General features: G+C 37.6%; 2 protein-coding genes across 5 annotated transcripts in view; both read left to right on the top strand.

Annotated features, from left to right (window-relative positions):
- Positions 1–365: 365 nt before the first annotated feature.
- bbs2 (Bardet-Biedl syndrome 2) lies at positions 366–14,144 on the top strand. Its single transcript, XM_015397374.1, has 18 exons — positions 366–474; positions 950–1,084; positions 1,905–2,132; positions 2,246–2,371; positions 3,461–3,523; positions 4,375–4,452; positions 4,620–4,724; positions 4,827–4,913; positions 5,015–5,150; positions 5,255–5,394; positions 7,276–7,405; positions 7,483–7,654; positions 7,795–7,924; positions 8,045–8,164; positions 9,514–9,651; positions 9,942–10,054; positions 10,248–10,396; positions 13,211–14,144. Exons 2-18 carry the CDS (start codon positions 968–970, stop codon positions 13,315–13,317), a joined length of 2,139 nt encoding a protein of 712 aa, XP_015252860.1. The 5' UTR covers positions 366–474; positions 950–967; the 3' UTR covers positions 13,318–14,144.
- Positions 14,145–14,971: 827 nt separating this feature from the next.
- Positions 14,972–20,781, top strand: part of b3gnt9 (UDP-GlcNAc:betaGal beta-1,3-N-acetylglucosaminyltransferase 9) — an 8,592-nt gene continuing 2,782 nt past the window's right edge. Inside the window, exons 1-8 of one of the 4 annotated variants that reach the window (XM_015397376.1) lie at positions 14,972–15,165; positions 15,699–15,747; positions 18,896–18,945; positions 19,038–19,177; positions 19,259–19,378; positions 19,796–20,101; positions 20,191–20,432; positions 20,509–20,764. In XM_015397376.1, coding sequence (XP_015252862.1) covers positions 18,927–18,945; positions 19,038–19,177; positions 19,259–19,378; positions 19,796–20,101; positions 20,191–20,432; positions 20,509–20,764 — 1,083 coding nt within the window. In that variant the 5' untranslated portion in view covers positions 14,972–15,165; positions 15,699–15,747; positions 18,896–18,926. Of the gene's footprint in view, positions 15,166–15,698; positions 15,844–18,895; positions 18,946–19,037; positions 19,178–19,258; positions 19,379–19,795; positions 20,102–20,190; positions 20,433–20,508; positions 20,765–20,781 lie in introns of all 4 variants that reach the window. The other 3 variants (XM_015397377.1, XM_015397378.1, XM_015397375.1) reach the window with 3 other exon arrangements.

The raw sequence follows: 20,781 nt of genomic DNA, 5'->3' as shown, positions 1-20,781 counted from the left end.
TTGATCCATATGACTTTTGCTGCTAGTTGTGTAAGGATATGATTCCCGTAAGGCCCCTTTTGGCCCTTTACCAGGTTTACTGTCCTGACATCTATAAACTGTTATTTTTTTAACCACAACTAACTATTAGATAAAATAGGGCAGACTTACGGATGGTTTTAGAGAGCTTCATTTATGTGAGAATTATAACCCTGTCTTTGCATAAATCTGTCTTTTAATATTAGGTTAGATGTTTAATAATGAGGAAAATACGTTCATTCTAATAACATATTATACATAACCCATTTGAACCTCTTTGAATAGTAGTTGATCAAAATGTTACCTTACAATAAAGAAAAAAATGTTTTAACTTGAAAAGAAAAAAACCGGAAGTGAGATTGCCAGGGTGACGTTAGACTGTGAAGCTAAGGGTTAGCCGAGTTAATACCAACAAACCCCGATAGTATATAGCTAAGGAGGGGCTCGCACCATCTGGTATGTTTCTAAAAGACATCATTGTTTTATGTTGTTGTATTTTCGTATGAGTTTAGTGTTCAATTAAAAATAACTAATGACATGATTAGCTAACTTCCAGTTTTCTCATTGAAATGACTTGAGTTTTATCTAAATAAGAGTCTGGCAATTTATTCTCTTTTTTATGGCTGACATAATTTGTTAGCTTGTAAAGTGAACTGATTTGGGTATAAATTCCGTGTTCATGTGTCGCAAATCAGCAAAAGAGATTAGCCAGATGAACAGCTTTAGCTTGCTACTCGTTGTTGCTAAGCAACAGCAGACTGGTTCAGGGCAAAGCCTGTAATTATATTAGAGGCCCAAAATGTCGCATTGCCAACAAGTTACTAACACGGAAACACCTTTACTGACATCAGGGATTTGTTACCTTTGTGTTAACTTGAGGAAACATTGCACTTTTGTTTCGAAGCAGTTTTACCGTTCGTTTTAATTTTAGAGATAAGGAAGCTCCATTATGATGGTCCCCATCTTCACACTGAAGCTGAACCACAAGATTAACCCCCGCATGGTGTCTGTTGGGAAGTTTGATGGAGTGCACCCATGTCTTACAGCAGCCACACAAGCTGGAAAGGTGAGAGAAATATGGGTTTCTTCTTTGCAAATGAAATAAACAGTTAAAGCAGATATACCTTTAATGGTATCAGTAGATTAGTCTGAAAATAATAAAATGGTGACAATACAAACACACACACGTATGTATATATATATATATATATGTATATGTAAATGAAGCACACTGATAACTTTTTGAGGAAGACTTGGACAAGTTGCCATTCCATCGCAGGGCAATTGGAGCCTTTTACCGTAGACATTGGAATTCTAGTCAGAACTAAGTATGTATATATTTTGGACCTGTCAACACTTAAAAAAAAATTGTGTAGGTATTATCCTTTCATTAAAATTAGTACCTTTTACAGCACAGCTATTGATCTTTTTTGATGTATTCATTTTGGAAAAATTAACCCTTTTAATAAAAACGTTGTAGCTAATACCTTTAAATATTTTGAAACCAGAGGATTTTTTACAGATATTTTTTTTCCTTTTTGGATACTTGTATGAATGCCAGTACAATTGGCATCAGCATCATTCTAAAAAAAACTGCATCCATCTGTCTTTACAGTGGACTAACTGTCCAGCACTAATTACACAAAACTGTGAAAAGAAATATAGTATATAGAAGCATAGTGATGAGATGCCCTTTGACGTCTCTGCTTTTCCACATCAAGAGTACTCAGTTAAGGTGCTTCAGTTATGATGATTCATACCCTAAATGGTATAAACCAATATCTTTTTAAAAGAATACTAGAGAATCTTGCTGATTGGAAGTAGATACAATGTCTCCAACTGTTGTATTTCCATTTTTATATATTCCTTTCTTTTTTCATTTAAAGGTTTTTATCCACAACCCTCATGATCGCGGTCAGAGACCTGCGACCCATCGACTGAGCAAGAGCACCCATGACTCTGACATTTCCCTGCTCAACATCAACCAGGCCGTGACATGTTTGACGGCAGGGACACTTGGACCAAACACCACTGGAGACACGCTCCTTGTAGGATCTCAGACTAACCTGTTGGCCTATGATGTTCATGACAATACTGATGTATTTTACAGAGATGTAAGTAAAAAAAAGTCCTGGCTGTGGAATTGCTGCATGTCGAGCAACTTTTAGATTTAGAGTTTTTTTATGATATACCTATGTAGTTTTTTAATTGTTTTGTGTTGTTTAAGGTGACAGATGGGGCAAATGCTATTGTGTTGGGAAAGCTAGGAGACATCTCCTCCCCTCTTGCCATTATCGGAGGGAATTGTGCATTGCAAGGTTTTGACTATGAAGGGAACGACCACTTTTGGACGGTGAGATTCAGAACATTTTCTCTAAGTGTTGACGTGTTGCTGACATTGGTTGACAGAGAGCATCTTGCTCATTAAGGATTTATTGCTGCAACGTCCCTCTCAGATTTCAAAAGAGGTTATGTCAGATTGAAATTGGGTTACTGAGAGGGCCACTTTAGGACATTCAGGATCTTTCATTACCGACCTTCAAGTAAACTGGAGGTTTTCTTTGCATATTATTGTTTTTCAGTAATGAATTTTGTCATCCTACAACATCATGTTCCTCCCACCAATGGTCCAGTACTTTTATAAATCCATTATTTCGGGTGCACAATCAAGATAGCCACTTCTTGTAGTGTAAAATCAGGACCCACCATTATGCCTGAATATAGGGGTGGAATTGGTCCAGTCAAAACCTGGCCAATTTTTACTCTCCTTCTCCTGTCCAAACCCCTCCAAGCATTTAGTGTAAGGATGTCTGTTTTTATATTTAATACTTTATGGATTCTGACCACTGAGCCTTGTTTTACCCAGTGTCTCATATTTGCCACTGAACCAATGTTAGTGGTCTTCATCAGGTCATTTAGTTGCCTTTTGGTCACACAGAAGTTTTTTTTCATCTACTACTGGACTTTGATCGAATATTTCCTATTTTGGCTATTTTGGTTTCCAGCTATTTTGAAATGTTCTTATGGGTGGATGATGTAACGTGAAGTGTTCATATTGTTTGGGGGAAATCTTGTTATGGCCAAGGCCTTTAAGTTCTGATTAAATGATGTCCTCTCCAAGCGTTGGCAAAGCTTCTTTTTGTTTTCTGTTCTTGGAACTCCTTAAACACCTCCATTGGTTGGATTTAGGAATTCAAAAAATCTGAACAAATAAAAGATTTTCATAGGGCTTCCAAGGCCTTCATTTTCAATTTCAGTTCCACTTTAGCTCATTAACCATCAGTCAGCTTTAAAAATGAATCATTTATACATGACCCTCTCCAGAAAATCTAGCTCTTAACACTAAATTGTGCTTCTTTATTTATATTCCATTCATAAACCATTTTTTTCTTGAACTGGTTCATAAAATGTGTAATTAGCACATATGTCAATATTTCTTCAGGTAACCGGCGATAACGTGAGGTCTCTGGTACTGTGCGACTTCACTGGAGATGGAAAAAATGAGGTCAGTAAAGATTTGCTCCAGTTGTTTTAAAAACAATTACAACATGTTGAAAGATAATTTTAAAGGTTTACATTTCATGATTCAGAAAAGTTACTAGAAATAGTTTCCAATTCTCTTAGAGGTGAAGATTTGATCAAGTTTTTGTAGTCATCATGGGTCTGTATGTAATATCACACAAATTGGTGACTGGATCTTGTGATTTATTTGATCTTTTATTTTTCATTTTAAAAGGAGAAGCAAAAGTTATGAATTCTGCCTGTCTAGGTTAATTTAGTAATAATTATAATATAATAACAACAGTTTTTACAACTTTTGAAAGTGAAGGAAAACAGCGGTGAACCTCTCTCAGCTAGCTGACCAGCAACCGCTGGGAGAAGTTCAGCTTTATCCGACCATTGGCCCCATACAGCAGAAGATATTGTATTCAAAACGATTTAGTATGCCCTAAAACCAAAAAATGTCCAATTTCGACTCTAGATATTGGAGAAAGATATCAGATTGAATCCATTTTGTCTCCATTGGTACAGCATCTTTGGATACTAAGAGATGCAGCTGTTTATATCGCCCAGAAAATGTTGTGAAAAACAGTTTGTAATGATGATGATGAATTGCAGTTCTCTTGGCATAATGTTTTTAGGCTGTCATGTTGTCATGAAGAAGGTATTTGTTGAAATACAATCTAGGTTATTTCAGAGAACCTGAGAACATCTGGGAATGGCTTTAATTTTCAGGTTATATTTCATTCAAGGGTAAAGAAGTCAAATAGACTGTATTCAATAATTAGTGTGGACTTTAAAAAAGCTGATGATTCATACTTTTAGTCTGACTTTTTTGTGTATTTTTGTTTACAGCTTCTTGTTGGGTCTGAGGACTTTGACATCAGGGTTTTCAAAGAGGATCAGCTTGTGTCGGAGATGAGTGAAAATGAGGTAAACAAACACCATTGTTGTTGTGATCCATCACGTTAAAATTTGGTGTATATTTATAATATATGAAGTATATTTTCTTTTTCAGTGCAACTGGAAAAAGTTATGCTGATTTTTGGTTTGGTGCTGCAGGTTCAAAATAACTTTTGTGTGTTATCTTGTCTTCTCAGACGGTGACATCATTGTGTCATATGCATGGAAGTAGGTTTGGCTACGCTCTGGCTAATGGCACTGTTGGAGTTTATGATCGCACAGCCCGTTACTGGAGGATAAAGGTTACTATGCTAAGAATTTGTAGACTTTAGAATAATATGTAGCTGTATCTATAAATCATTAATATTTAGTCAGGTTAAATTCATACTGATGTTTTTTCTTAGTCTAAGAACCATGCAATGAGCATCCATGCCTTTGACCTGAATGCTGATGGAGTTGTGGAGCTCATCACTGGCTGGTCCAATGGAAAGGTGTGTGCTCATGCTAAAAGAGTGGGATGTTTCTAAGTGTTAGTTTTAGGGTTTTAGCTCCTGGCAGCCTGTTTTATGCTCACCTCCTGCTCATGTTTCAGATTGATGCAAGAAGCGACCGCACAGGAGAGGTCATCTTTAAAGACAATTTTTCCTCATCTGTAGCTGCAGTGGTGGAGGGAGACTACAGGTTAGATGGACAAAAGCAACTCATCTGCACCTCCATAGAAGGAGAAGGTAAGCTTGGTGCTCAACATGTTTCGCATAAGGCTTAAATAGCAGCATTCTGAATGTTTTTTACTGACAGAAAAATGAGATTTGCCCACATTTGTAATTACTAGTTCGGGGTTACCTGCCAGCTAGTAAGGATTTTAAAGGTAATCTGATGGACTCCAACACTGAACAGGATCTCATTCGGGAGCTCAGCCAGCGCAGACAGAACCTGCTGCTTGAGCTACGCAACTATGAAGAAAATGCCAAGGTGAGCATGTTGTCTTTGTCGTTTTCAGAGTTACAAACCGTATATATAAATCTAAGACCAGATTAACCTATATATGACCTAAATATGGTCTAAATATGTTGTGATTTTCATTTTAACTTAAAAATTGCCATTTTTGACACTTAAATACACAGAATTACGTACTTTAATCATTACATGTTTTTTGTTATATGTTTTACCAGTGAAGGTTGTCAGTCACTTGTCCAGTACATGCTGGGTTTATGACACAGTTAGGTCTTACTTCAGTGGAATCTACAGAGTAAACACCGGAAGGCTAACATTACCAGAGTTGTTTTTTATCATATTGTGTTTGACTGGTGTAAATTTAGACAATGCCATACTGCGTCGCTGCCCCTACTTTTAATGAACCATTATACCTCAGATATCTGTCTAAACAAACAAATGTGATTGTCTTATGATCTGCCGTTTACGATATTGGCTAGAGCTAACACCATCAGTAGAAGCTAACTTGAAGTCAAAATCAAATTGGAAGATAATGAAGGACTGTTTAAAGTGACAGTGAAGCATCTTTCTGATTTCTAAATTTTTAATAATTGAAACCCTCTCCGTCTTAAACTAAAAAAGGTTTAATTCATTGTTGTTTTGGGTGGACAGAGCTAGTGCTACTGGATCTATCTATAGCATTCGTCATTTACCCAGAATGCATTTCAGTGTAAACGTCTGTGCGACAATATTTTATTTAAATTAACTTTTACTGTGTTGTGTTTATGTCGAAGTTAAATATATATTAAATAAAATCTACTGTTACAACAAATCGTTGATCCCCTTAGCCTTGAATTTTGGCTCCAACACATGTAGGTATTGTTAAGTTTATTATGTAAATGTAGAGAGCCCCCCTTTGCCTGCAGCACTGCCTTAATCCTTTGTGGCATGGATTCAACAAGGTGTCAGAAATATTTAAGTAATTTCCCTCTGGGATTATTAAAGTATTTCTGATTCTGATTCTGATATTCTTTGAATATCAGATGTTTCAAATACCTGACATCCCAAAAACTGATGTGTACTACAGTAAAAGAACACACAGGCTCATTTTGATGGTTAAAACAGTTAATCAAATTAATCATGATTAATCGTGAGTTTCAGCGTTGTTCTTTTGGCTAACAACAGAAAATGAAGCTATAGTTTGCAAAGATCCCTACTAATGGACATTAACCAATGAGATGAGCAGTTTCTGGCCTAAGTCTTGATATAATTTGCAATAATCAGATATTCATGTTTAGAATTTGGTTTAAAAAGTTTCTTCTGTAACAACAGGGTATTGCTGCTGACCATTTCCCTCTTTTTATGACTCTTTGTTCTTATCTGCTGATGGTTAGCTCCAGCATGATAACAATGCTCAAATCATCTTAGGATAATTTTATTGAATTTAATTCCCTGCATAAGAAATAAAAAATTCAGATCAGGAACAAATCTGCTGCAGCCGTGTGATGCTACCATGCCAATACAAGGCAATACCTCTGAGGAACTATTCTGATGTTTTCTATTTTACAAAGACATAAAGAGACTCCTAAAGGCAAGAGAACTTATAGGTCAGTAAGAGAAAAGTATGTGTTATAAAGAGGTGGCGAGTTTAGAAATGATTAATGCATTGTGAGATTATTAAAGCCTATAAAACCAAAGGCTACAGATGATCAATTAGTTTTTCAGAGTTTTGATATGTTTCCTATCAATTTAACTGCCATAGAAGATGAAACCTTTATGATATATTTCTGTCAGAAATATTTAATAATAACACTGATTTTGTTTCTGTATTTCAAAAATATCAGATTTAATGATAAAATTTACTGTAGAGTTAAAGGCTTTTTTGTAGAAGCTAACCTTCACCCAAACCATCTATTTCAGGGTGTGTCGCAGGCAAACAGCACAATGGGTGTAATACCAGCCAACACTCAGCTGCAGACCGCGCTGTCCGTCAGAGCTGCTACGGAGGCCCAGAGGGCTCACGTAGAGCTCAGCATCTCCACTCCAAATGGTAGCTTAATGTTAATAAAGTATTGACACGCTTAACGTATCTTGAAGAATTAACTCTGTCTCTTTTCCTCTCTCCAGAAACTATCATTCGTGCAGTTCTCATCTTTGCTGAGGGAATATTTGAGGGTGAGAGTCATGTTGTACATCCAAGTGTCCAGAATCTGTCAGGCTGTGTCCAAGTCCCCATTGTCCCTCCAAAAGACATACCAGTTGATCTGCACATTAAAGCCTTTGTCGGAGGGAGGACCAGGTAGGGTCTAACAATTATCCTTTATTAAATATTAGCATAATTTCATGACTTCATGCTGCCTTTTGAAGATGACAGTCCCTGGATGATTGATTGTAGTATTTGACCATTTGCGGCTGTCAATCATCTCTAACCTTCTTCAGCACTCAGTTCCACGTGTTTGAAATCACTCGCCAGCTGCCTCGTTTCTCAATGTATGAGATCATAGAGGATTCATCTGCTGCCCCTCCTGCTGGAATAGTTTCCTTCAGCATCAACGAGCGACCGCAGAGGGTGGGTACCTACTGAGGGGAGGGAGAATGTGAGAACAAAGAACTAACTTGGCTGTTTAAGGAAGCAGCATTCTGATACAAACAGTTTCTGCTCTTTGTGTTCATGTTTTTGTGCCTGTAGGTGGTAATGTGGCTCAATCAGAACTTCCTGCTTCCAGAGGTGGTAGAGAGTCCTAATGTTACGTTTAATTCCCTCCGTGGAGGAGGATTCATGTCCTTTCATATGGCCAGTAATGGACAGGTAAACAACAAATGGTCTTTTAAATGATTTAAGGTTTTCTGTGACAACAACATGCTACCTTTATATGCAAAGCTTTCTTATATAAATAACAATATTAAGCTGATATTAAGTTTTTTCATAAACTCTTGAATTTTTTAAAGGCTATGAACAATTATAAACGTGCCTCTGCCCTAAAACCAACAGCTTTAAAAGAACTGCTAATACATATCTCATTTAAAAAAATCCCCAATTAATAAATACATTTTTTGTTTTTTAAAAAACATTATGATGTTGAATGTTTTAAAATCATTCAATCTCTTCATTTAGGCCTATAGGTGGACGGACGGTTCTGAACTACGGAGGGGTATTGCAAAAAAAAAAATCAGCCAGCTGATCTCATAATTATGAGATCAGTATCTTGGAGTTATGATTTTTCTCATATTATCTCATCATTATGACATCTTATCTCGTAATACGAGATACAATCTCATAATTAGAGTAAATAAAAGATCTCGTAATTACAAGATCTTATCTATATATTTGGTTATGATTATTTGAGCCAGTGCTAAAGCATCTCCAGAAAACTGGTCTTCATGATTACTTCTTAAGAATATCTGCATCTGGTCCACTGAACAGTTTTCTGTAACCAGGTCTGACCTGATAGACGTTGGATTTCCGCTCCTGGTTTTCACTTCATCAATAAAGTACTCTGCTATAACCATTACTACATGTGGAGTAAACATGCAGCCTTATATATATGCGAAAATTCGTCAACAGCTCCATTAATACAGATTCAGTATGGTTTTAGTTTGTCATATGAATCGACATGCTGCATGAAGTTGGAACCTGGTCGTTTTAAACGATTCTGAAGCTTCAGCTGTGCTCATGGAGGATCTAGGATATTTAGAAGGTACTGGCAGACAGTTCTTTGTGACACCACCAAGCCAGCTGGAATGCATCTCAGATGCATTCATTTATAACCATAAAGCATCCTGTGCTGGTTTATACGCACCTGCAGGAAAAGTGCGATCTCTGGTAAGTCAGAGTGGGCTTTTCCGCTAAACAATTCAAAGGACTTACTGTGCAATGCTGACAAAAACAGAAACTCAGTATTTCCCAGTATTGCATATCTAAAAGGAAATAAAAGCATATTAAATCCGACAACCCACTCATTGCTCAAATTTCAAGTAGCGTAGCGTAGCTTAGCAATGACTGTCCTACTTCATCTTAAATATGACAAATCTAAAATTATGACATCTTATCTCATAATTATGAGATAAGCTGTCAGATTTTTTTTTCTTTAGTGAATGCAATACGCTTCTGTACTGAACAGAACCACCTGTTAATAAATATATTAAACTGCCTTTCAGATCACGCTGAGGACAGATGATATCGATCTAGCAGGGGATCTGGTCCAGTCCCTAACATCCTTCTTGGCAATAGAGGACCTTTCAGTGGAAGCAGACTTCCCCTCATACTTCGAGGAGCTTCGCACAACACTCACAGAGGTTTTCTCTCAAATTAAGATGTTTTTGTTAAGCCTAAAAGGCTGAAGTGCATTTAGTTTAGCCTGTAAAATAAAGTTGAACAATGCAAAACAAAGTTTCTGAGAAGAAAATAAATCTTAGATATCCAAGAGGATCCAGCTTTAATACTGTCTGTTTTGTTTGTCTTTTTTCTGTTACTTTTACGATAATTTTGTTTGTAAGGGAAATCTAAATCATCATCTAGCTGTTTCTGGTACAGACACAAGTCTATGAGATGTATTAATGCAGATTAATGGATATTTTAATTGCAGGTGGACGAATTTCACTCTGTGCATCAGAAGTTAACAGCTGATATGGCTGACCACTCCAACTATATCAGAAACATGCTGGTCCAGGCAGAGGATGCTCGCCTCATGGCTGACATGTGAGTTACCAAAACGCTGCCATCACAGCTTTATTAGCTTGTGGAAGGTACAGATGTGTGGGTGACATTAGAGCGGGCTCCAGAAACTGTTACAATTGTACAAATGATCTGTGTCTAAATAGTACTGACTGTTACCAGCTAATTTGTGACTCAACATTGTTTTAAAGTCTGAAATAATCACTTATATCTGCAGGGTGACGACTAAGAAGCGTTACAGGGAGCTGTATGACCTGAACAGGGATCTCATCAATGAATACAAAATCCGCTCTAACAACCACAACGCTCTTCTAGCCCGTCTCAAGTCTGTCAACCAGGCCATCCAGCGAGCCGGTAGACTCAGAGGTACATCACGTCTGGCAACTAGAAACATCTGTCTGTTGGTGTAGCTTTTATGTGATACGATCAAGTTGTGCAGAAGTGAGAAAGCGGCGAAAATTGTGCATTGTTTGGAAACAGTTTTTTAAATTAAAACCTGAAATATATATAGGTACGGTAAGGCTAGTTTATTTGTATAGCGCAATTCAGTATATGGAAAATTCAAGGTGCTTTATATGAATTAGATAATAAAATATAAGGAAAATAAAAGCCAATAAAGATTAAAAACATGTGTAAAACTAATTAAACAATTGGACCACAAACTGGAACTAATAATCCCTTAGTTAATAGTTTAACTTCAACAGTCAAAGGCAGCTCTTAACAAATGGGTTTTTAACTTTGACTTTAAGGAACTCAGGCTTTCAGCACTTAGAATCTTCTGGGAGTTTGTTCCAGATAAGTCAAGCATAGGAACTAAATGCTGCATGTTTAGTTCTAGTTCTGGGTGGACAGAGTAGGCTTGAACTGGAAGACCTGAATGGTCTGGGAGGTTGATACACTGACAACAAATCGGTCCGCTCTGATGGGTTCATAATCTTCTGGCGACATTGTGATGTAAAGCTGTGCATCGTCTGCATAGTAATGGTAACCGATGTGGTTGTTTGCTATTATCTGAGCCAAACGGAGCATGTAGATGTTGAATAGGAGGGGGGCCAGAATGGAGCCTTGAGGAACCCTGCATGTGATTTTTCTGGGGTCTGATTTAAAGTTCCCTACTGACACATAGAAGTCCCTGTACCTTAGGTTGGATTTAAACCATATCCATTGCTGTACCAGAAAGGCCTGCCCAGTTTTCCAGACACTCTAATGAAATCAAGTGATCATCAGTATCAAGCGCTGCACGGAGGTCCAATAATACCAGCACTGTGATTCTTCCAGAGTCTGAGTTTATTTCAGACTCAGGTTGATTTCATTGAGCACCTTAATCAGGGAAGTCTCAGTACTATGGTTGGCACGGAAACCTGACCAAAAGACATCAAAGCAGCTGGTCATTGTTAGGAATACATGTAATTGTTGAAACACAACTTTTTCAATAATGTTACTGATGAATGGCAGGTTTGAGATGGGCCTGTAGTTTTTAAGGACCAATTTATAAAATCTTCTATATATACATCTCCACCAACAGCCTCCAGCTTAATACTTAATAGTACTACGCTTTGGACTCAGTGGAGGAAGTGGCCGAGAGGAGGGTGTTGTCCAACCTTACATCCATCATGGACAACACCTTTCATCCCCTGCACCATTGTAGAGGAAAAGTAGCGGTACCGCAGGTCACTCATCCCTGCTGCCATCAGACTTTACAATGCCACTGCACTATAACCTGGTGTAATAACACTGCAATAACTTATACCGTTAATCTATTTAACAAACCAGAAACCTCACTTCACCTTCTACCACTTTACTGTACATAATATACTGTATATATAAGTCAAGTTAAATTCTCCTTTATTTTCTACCATCCACTATATATATATATATCTGGATGCACTCTTGTACTTTTTCCTCCTTTAAGCACCTTCTGTTTATAAGAGCTGATGTCACAAGTGAATTTCTCCATTGTGAGATCAGTCAAGTTAAATTCTAATAGGACAACCTCTTACTGCAGTCACAGCAGAAAGTCTTTGGGAGAATTAACTGTTAACGCTTTTAAATATCTAGAGACACAATCTTTAACTCATTTTTCAAGATGGGTTAGTTGCTTATTTGTAAAGATGCACTAAATTCGATGTCAAGTTTTTAGATATTTTCCATTTTTAGTCCATGTGGCAGGGAAGGAGGAAAAAAGAAATTGAGATAAAAGTCAGTACAGATGATATTCAAACAAAAGTTCTGAGTTTTTCCCAATGCATTTGATATTCTTTAGATCCTAGCCCTGCTTTAACCTTTTTCACTCCCCCCAATCATTTCGCTGCATTCCCTGGTCTACATAGTGCAGATTATTTTCTGATGTTTTTTTAAAAAACATCAGAAAGAAATGAGAACTGTTGGATTGGTACTGAAGGCAAGGGACCTTAATATAAATGCAGGCCTCATAACATTTTGTTAAGTATTTTAACAAAAGAAACATAGTCATAAATGAAAAAGTATTATCAATAATAATATTGTTAATGTTAATAATTCTTAGTAATAATTTAATAAAGATTTTAATGAAAAAAATAATAATTTAACAAAACATTTTAGCAACAAATAAATTAACAATGAAATTATTTAACTAAATTAATACAACACATTATTTGAATACAATAATTTAATCATTTTAAATGTTTTATCATTTTGTCTTTTCACAGTTTCGAGTAATTTGTAGTGGTTTGTAACATAAGATCTTAATCAAATGTATTTAGGTTTGTGGTTTAAAGATGTTAAAACATTGGAAGAGATTTAAAGCACTTTTCCAAGGTAGTAACTATCCAAACAACAGAAACCAATTTCCCCTCTAAGCTGTGCGCTTCAGCAACTGGGCACCGCTTTCAGTGGACAAGAAAATCTATGCAGAGCATAAAATAAAATCTCACATAAACTGTGCATTAATTATACTACCAATATTTGTTCTGTATCATTTTGAATCTGTGTATGATTGGGGGGCTATGTCTAGACACATGAAAAATTAGAACATCAATGTTAGCAATGTACTGATCACCTCAACATGTCACGTTATCTAATATGTTATTGTTTACAATTGGGAAACTTTTATCATAACTATGATTAGAAGTTAAGATTTGGGGTTATTTTTATCTTTCACAGTTTTCTTTATTCAAAATTTGCTTGGCTGTTTCTCTGCAGTGGGAAAACCCAAGAACCAGGTGATTGCCGCCTGCCGGGATGCCATCAAGAGCAATAACGTCAATGGTCTCTTCAGGATCATGAGGGCTGGTGCAGCTTCTTCTTGAGGCCGATGGGAGGACATTATGCAGGAAGTCACCAGTAAAACTGACTGATGCGTGCTGTAAAGAAAAAGTGGCACACATGAAAAATGTGTATAACATTGTAGAAGTCTGGAAAAAAAACTGTCTCAGCCTTAAATTTAATGAAGCGAAAACCTGGAAGCAAAGCTGGAGACCACCTTCATGAAATGTGAACCTTCAGAGAGGAGAAATGAGAAGAGACAGAGCTTTAGTTCAGCTATGTTGCTGGTTAGACGGGCTTGATTTAGTGCAGCACAGTTTACCACAATCTAAGCTCCCTCAGTTCAGTCTGCCTGCATCTTTAGTTTGGGGTTTGATGCTGAATAATGTAGGTTAGTGTCTTTTTTTTGTTGCAGCCTATGTTGTGCATGCGTCTAAAAATGTTTAAAATTCAGGAAAAACCACTGAAACATTTTGACCAAATGACTGTGCTGGAGCTGCTTCCTGGTTAAGTGCAGCTAAAACGGTGAGGTTTGGAGGGAGGACAGCCAAGGAGGGACACGAGAGGACAGACAAGGCGGGACACAGAGCAGCTTCAGAGTCCCTGTTGGTTCTAAGGGTTCAGCTCTCAGTTTTGTTTTTAGCCAAAGACAAATCTGTTCAATTTCTGTTTTAAAAAGCACTTGTGGTTGTGTGTGTTTATTTTGTTTACCTTTTATAGATTGTGATTTTGTGATTGTTACAGCATTTGTTTAATATATAATAAAGATTTAAATTGTTTTCATCATCTGGTTGGGTCATCAGAAAAATGAATTGGCTTTTTTTATGTTGTTTTTGTATGTTTTTAGTTTCTTGTTCTGATCAACAGTTCCTCTGAGCTTTGAAGTTTTTTTCAGGCTTTTTTGACAAATTCTATGTCAAATATCAGAATATTTTCAAATAAAATTATTTCAGTTGTTACGTCATTGAACTCTTTTAAAATCACACTGGCTTAATGACGTAGTTGATAGGGCTGGGTTTGGATGGTATGGGATGTTCTGCAATCTAGGATGTCTGAAGAAACAAATTAATCTTTCAGAAAGTTTGGAGAACCCTTGATAAAAGTTTTTTTGACAGACTGAAAGGACTTTTGACTGCTTATAAACCAGATATTAAAATGAAGACCATTTATGAAACATGTGCCAACTCTCCAGTCTCACCCCCTCTTCTTCCTTTTCAGGAAAAGGTGTTTAGTCTGTTTGTAGCACCATAACAGATATTGCTTGTTTTTTCCCCCCTGCTTTTTACTTTCTTTCTTTTTTTTTTTTTTTTTTGCTGCGTTGGCATCTGGATTTGTTCAATTCAAACCAGATGGAAAAAGAGACGACGATGCCTTCAAGAACCTACTATTGGCTTGGTTTTCTGCTAGCTCACATTTTACATACTTTACAGAACGTTTACATTTGTAACATAAACAGTTGTTCTTAATTATGTCTACAAACATGCGCTATAAATGTTAAGTTAAAAAAAAGTTTCTGATAGTCATACTTTCCTGGAATCGTAATCTATCGAAAATTTATGTTAACGTTGCTTTTAGAGGAGTAATAAAAAAAAAAAGCTATGTGGGGCAGGATTTCCTTCCAGCTTCTTTTTTGTTTTGTTTTTTGAACCTCTTTGCTTTGTGTCGCAGATTTCTTAAATCGATATATTCCACCATGCAAGGGTCATCGTCATGTAGTTTTCCCTGACGTACGTGAATGCCTCTCAGCTCAGAGACAGAGATGTCCAGGTTCGGTTCTGATAGAGCAGTCTGCCCTGCTGCTGCTGCTGAAGCTCTCCGACTGTTTGGACCTTCAATGGTTTCTTCCAGATGTGGAACAGAAGGAAAGGAGCTGCAGATGTTTTCCTCCTCCAGTAAGTGGGAATGATGTTTTGCGTCAGTCGGGGAGTTGAGTAGCCAGTTGAGTAGCTAAACTAATTTCGCCTTTGTGTTTTAGAGAAAAGTAGCCTAAGTGTTTGTTTTTTTTTTTTTATGAATAGACACTTATATAATATTGCTCATATCACACATGATCTAAACACAAAAGTTAATGCTATTTCTTTCTTTTTTTCTCCGCGATTTCAACACCAGTTGAAGAAGAGTCCCTTCTTCCTTTGAAACTATTCACGTTTATTTGCAAATGGTTAATTATGTGATTCACCAGAGATAAAAATAAATCTTCATGACAAAAAAAGTGAACTTACGGAAGAGGATTGGGGCCACTGAAAAAAACTAAAAAAAGTTTACTGATTTTTAAATTTTATTCCAGTATGAGACAAAATGTCAGAATTCTGACTTTTTTCTCAGAATTCGGACTTTGATCTCAGAATTCGGACTTTTTTCTCAAAATTCTGACTTTAATCTCAGAATTCTGACTTTTTTCTCAAAACTTTGGATCTTAATGCAGATGGGCACCATGAAGAGATGTGGGAGAACTCAGCTTCACTGACAAAGATGTGAGTTGTTTGGGAGAAAAATTATGAAATTGGGCAACTTTTTCACGTGCCTGAGGGGTCCCCAGTGATACTATGTCATTAATGGAGGAACAGAAGGTAATTAAAACAAGGGAGCTAGTCTCTAAAACAAACATGGCAACAGCTTGATGCTTACAGGTTTGTTAGCTGTCAGAATTCAGTCAGATTTCTGAGAAACTCAACTGATCTGAAACTCCCTTATTTAATGGCAGCCCTTTCTCTGTTTCTCTGTTTCCTGTTTTTATTTACTGAATGAGCTGATCAATCCAGGTGTGTTGCCTAGGTTACTGACGCCAGGCACACCTGGATTCATCAGTAGAAAGAGACAGGAGAAAAAGAGCTGCCTTAGGTTCAGGAAGTAGTAGAGATGTGCATAGAGCCCATTATGAGTGCCAGTGCAGTGATACAAGAACTGGTGTGATACGACACATTTTTCCGGTCAAGGTTAATCAGTCTAGCAACAGCATTTTGGCTCAATGCAGCGCTCTGATATATACAGGTGCTGGTCATAAAATTAGAATATCATGAAAAAGTAGATTGATTTCAGTAATTCCATTTAAAAAGTGAAACTTGTATATTATATTCATACATTACATACAAACTCATATATTTCAGATGTTTATTTTGTTTAATTTTGATGATTACAAATGACAACAAATGAAAATCTCAAATTCATCATATCAGAAAATTAGAATATTACTGAAGACCAATAAAAACAAAGGATTTATAGAAATGTTGGCCAACTGAAAAGTATGAACATGAAAAGTATGAGCATGTACAGCACTCAGTATTTAGTTGGGCCTCCTTTGGCCTGTATTACTGCAGCAATGCGGCGTGGCATGGAGTCGATCAGTCTGTGGCACTGCTCAGGTGTTATGATAGCCCAGGTTGCTCTAATAGTGGCTTTTAGCTCTTCTGAATTGTTGGGTCTGGTGTATTGCATCTTCTTCTTCACAATACCCCATAGATTTTCTATGGGGTTAAGGTCAGGAGAGTTTGCTGGCCAATTAAGAACAGGGATACCATGGTCCTTCAACCAGGTACTGGTAGCTTTGGCACTGTGTGCAGGTGCCAAGTCCTGTTGGAAAATGAAATCTGCATCTCCAAAAAGTTGGTCAGCTGCAGGAAGCATGAAGTGCTCTAAAACTTCCTGGTATGTGGCTGCGTTGACCCTGGACCTCAGAAAACACAATGGACCAACACCAGCAGATGACATGGCACCCCAAACCATCACTGACTGTGGAAACTTTACACTGGACTTCAAGCAACGTGGATGAAGTGCCTCTCTTCTTTTCCTCCAGACTCTGGGACCTTGATTTCCAAAGGAAATGCAAAATTTACTTTCATCAGAGAACATGACTTTGGACCACTCACCAGCAGTCCAGTCCTGTTTCTCTTTAGCCCAGGCAAGACGCTTCTGACGCTGTCTGTGGTTCAAGAGTGGCTTGACACAAGGAATGCGACAGCAGAAACCCATGTCTTTCATACGTCTGTGTGTGGTGGTTCTTGAAGCACTCACTCCAGCTGCAGTCCACTCTTTGTGAATCTCCCCCACATTTTTGAATGGGTTTTGTTTCACAATCCTCTCCAGAGTGCGGTTATCTCTCTTGCTTGTACACTTTTTTCGACCACATCTTTTCCTTCCCTTCGCCTCTCTATTAATGTGCTTGGACACTGAGCTCTGTGAACAGCCAGCCTCTTTAGCGATGACCTTTTGTGTCTTGCCCTCCTTGTGCAAGGTGTCGATGGTCGTCTTTTGGACAACTGTCAAGTCAGCAGTCTTCCCCATGATTGTGTAGCCTATAGAACTAGACTGAAAGACCATTTAAAGGCTTTTGCAGGTGGTTTGAGTTAAGCTGATTAGAGTGTGGCACCAGGGGCCATCAATTTTGAACCTTTTCACAATATTCTAATTTTCTGATATGATGAATTTGAGATTTTCATTTGTTGTCATTTGTAATCATCAAAATTAAACAAAATAAACATCTGAAATATATGAGTTTGTATGTAATGTATGAATATAATATACAAGTTTCACTTTTTAAATGGAATTACTGAAATCAATCTACTTTTTCATGATATTCTAATTTTATGACCAGCACCTGTACATTTTAGGAGAAAAGTTAAGATACTACTAGTACACCTATATAAGTATAAACCTGTTTGTCAATAATTTTCCCTTTTGGGGTAAATAACATATTTTTTTAATTTAATTTAATTGAAACTTACTCTCCTTTTTTCATATTCTTTGAATTGGGCAACATCTTTTAGAAAGGCTTTAGGAAATAGTCTTTATATCAGTGTTAAAACTATATATAAGTCGACTATGCCGATGGAATAAAAATAGAAGTTAGGGAAGGGTGTGACAGTTAAACATTTTCTTAAAAGACAAAATTGACAAAAATCAGCGCATTTCCACAGTTAATGATTTTAAGATTTTTATGTCACCTTTAATGAGCAGCATCACATGATCTTCATCCATCCATCCATTTCCGTCATGCTTATCCCAAGCGGGTCGCTAGGGGTGCTGGTGCCTATTTCCAGCTGTCTACGGTCAATAGGCAGGGTCCACCTTGGACAGGTCGCCATTCCTTCGCTGGGGACACATGATCTTATCAATTGGTTTTCTTTTGCATAAACACTTAAGTTCTTTTGGCAAATAAAATGTGTCATTTCTAATCAACCTTATATTTTCAGAGCAGTTGACTGTGTGTCATCTTAAGGAGGGATGGAAGAAAATATAGAGAAAAGGAAAATATGCATAATTAGAGTTTCTCATTTACTGTTCAGATTGGATTTAGTATCCTATGGGTGTTGTTTTATAGTTAAGGATGCTCGATTACGTTACATTAAGTAAAAAAAAAAACTGGAAAAAATAGAAAAAAGGCTGAATGTTGAAAAAATTCAGTCTCTGCATCAAACTGAGCATATCAATGCGTTTTTTTTCTCCCAATGTTTACATTTGATCATTGATGCACTTTAAGGAATGAAAATGTCACGAGAGCTGTACGAAACTAAATAAAGTTTGTCTAAGTCTATTACAAGTTGGCTGAGAATGGAGAGAGAGACATAATGGACATTACAAACTGACATAGGTGAGTCTGTTCTAACTTCTGCTTTGCTGAAACAGCTCCTAAGTGATGTAACGATGCAGAGAGGAAATGGGCGCATATCTAAGAGGTAAAGCCAAATTGTGTTTTTTTTTAGTTTTTTTTTTTTTAAGAGTCTTACATTTTTTCTGTCAAACCAAATGTATTGCTGTTGTGCTTCAGGTTCTAGCTCAAAATGCAATACAGCTGAGAGGATGCTGAGGAAAGTGCTGATGATGAGGAGGGTCCTACATGTGAAGGGAGATGTGATGTGCACTCTGCTGCTACTGGTGCTGCTCTGTTTTCTGCTCTACACTCGTCAGGTGCAGAGTTAAAGAAAGTTCACAATAACTGCAGGCAGAAACATTCCTTTATGTCCCATTTAATCCAAGAAATGATTCTAGGTTGTTCTGTCCTCTGGAGGGAGCAGACCTGTCTGGAAGCTGGAGATCCACGACTCAACTAGCTCCAGTCGGATCCTGTTGGGATCCAGTGGGGCCAAGTTGAGAAATGAGTTACATGAGGTAAAAACGGACCAATCTAGTCCCATCTGTTGCAATCTGCAGTGGCTAATTCTCATATGTATGGTTAATCCATCCATCTGCTGATCTGTCCATGAAAGCTTTTAGGTGACAACTTTTATTAAATGAGTTATTGTATAGTTACTGCCTATGTGTCATGTTACTTAAGAAACTGAAAAAGAAAAGTTTTTGTAGATTTACTGCATTATACTTTTAGATTCTACTTGATCAATAGATTTTTAAGTAATGCTACTCTTGGCTATTTTACATATCTATGTGCAGGGTAGGGCCTCCCCCCCTAATGTGACATCCATCCCTCTGTCGGAAAATCCCTTAAAGACAATCACAAACATACATTTTCTTCCAGCACTCACATTTTTTTTTACTACTTTCTTTTGTTTGATATAATCCCAACTACAGTCCCTGCTACCTTCCTGTATCCCCCAATTGAACTTCAACCCCCGTCAGTCTAGATCCAGTTCTGAGATCAGGTCCAGATCACGAAGGAAAAAGGTCCCGCCTACCAGGGCTGCTGACAAACTGCCGACTCTACCACCGTTTGACTTCAAGAGCTATCTGAGAGAAAAAGACAGGAGAAACTTTAAACTGCTTATCGACCAGCCGAAGAAATGTCGGATAAGAGAAGAAGAGGAAGGAGGAGGAGGTTCTGCTCCCTATATGCTCATCGCAGTAAAATCTATAGCTGCAGATTTTGACAAGCGGCAGGTAGCAAAATACGTTTTTTATTGGTTACTATAAAAAGTTAGTTTTACACCTTTCGATTTTTTCTTGGCTCATTTATATTTTTTTTTTAGGTAGTGCGACAGACATGGGGGAAGGAAGGCATGTTCCAACCTGGCAGGTCCGTACGCACCGTGTTTCTGCTTGGGATTCCCAGGAACCGCTCCTCCCTGCCTTGGTGGGATCGTCTACTGGCCTATGAGAGCCAAGCCTATCAGGACATCCTGCTCTGGAATTTTGAAGACACTTTCTTTAACCTGACTTTGAAAGAAACACATTTTCTAGAATGGGTCAACAGCAGCTGCGCTCAAGTGAAGTTAGTGTGGATTAAAAGGTCTTGAATGATGATTTCAGCTCGAAGCCTTAATTAAAGTCAGTCTGCTCTCCTTCAGGTTCATCTTTAAAGGTGACGCTGACGTATACGTCAATGTGGAAAACATCCTGGAGATGCTTCAAGGCAGAGAACCTGATGAGGATCTGTTTGTTGGAGATATAATTGTTAATGCTAAACCAATCCGCCGTCGCACTTCCAAGTATTACGTTCCAGAGTTTATGTACGGAGGCCTTCTGTACCCCAGTTATGCTGGAGGCGGAGGGTTTGTGATGTCTGGACACACAGCGCGAAGATTAAACTCTGCCTGTCAGCAGGTATTCAGAAAAATCAA

This window comes from Cyprinodon variegatus, unplaced genomic scaffold (assembly GCF_000732505.1).
Source record: "Cyprinodon variegatus isolate N-32 unplaced genomic scaffold, C_variegatus-1.0 Scaffold859, whole genome shotgun sequence".
NCBI classification, from domain to species: Eukaryota; Metazoa; Chordata; class Actinopteri; order Cyprinodontiformes; family Cyprinodontidae; genus Cyprinodon; species Cyprinodon variegatus.
Note: the sequence above shows the minus strand (reverse complement) of the source record. Positions and strands in the feature narration are given on the sequence as shown.

Coding starts and splice junctions, on each gene's coding strand:
- bbs2 (XM_015397374.1), top strand. CDS start 968: ATGATGGTCCCCATCTTCACACTGAAGCTGAACCACAAGATTAACCCC. Junction 2,133..2,245: donor CTGATGTATTTTACAGAGAT/GTAAGTAAAAAA, acceptor GTGTTGTTTAAG/GTGACAGATGGGGCAAATGC. Junction 3,524..4,374: donor CTGGAGATGGAAAAAATGAG/GTCAGTAAAGAT, acceptor TTTTGTTTACAG/CTTCTTGTTGGGTCTGAGGA.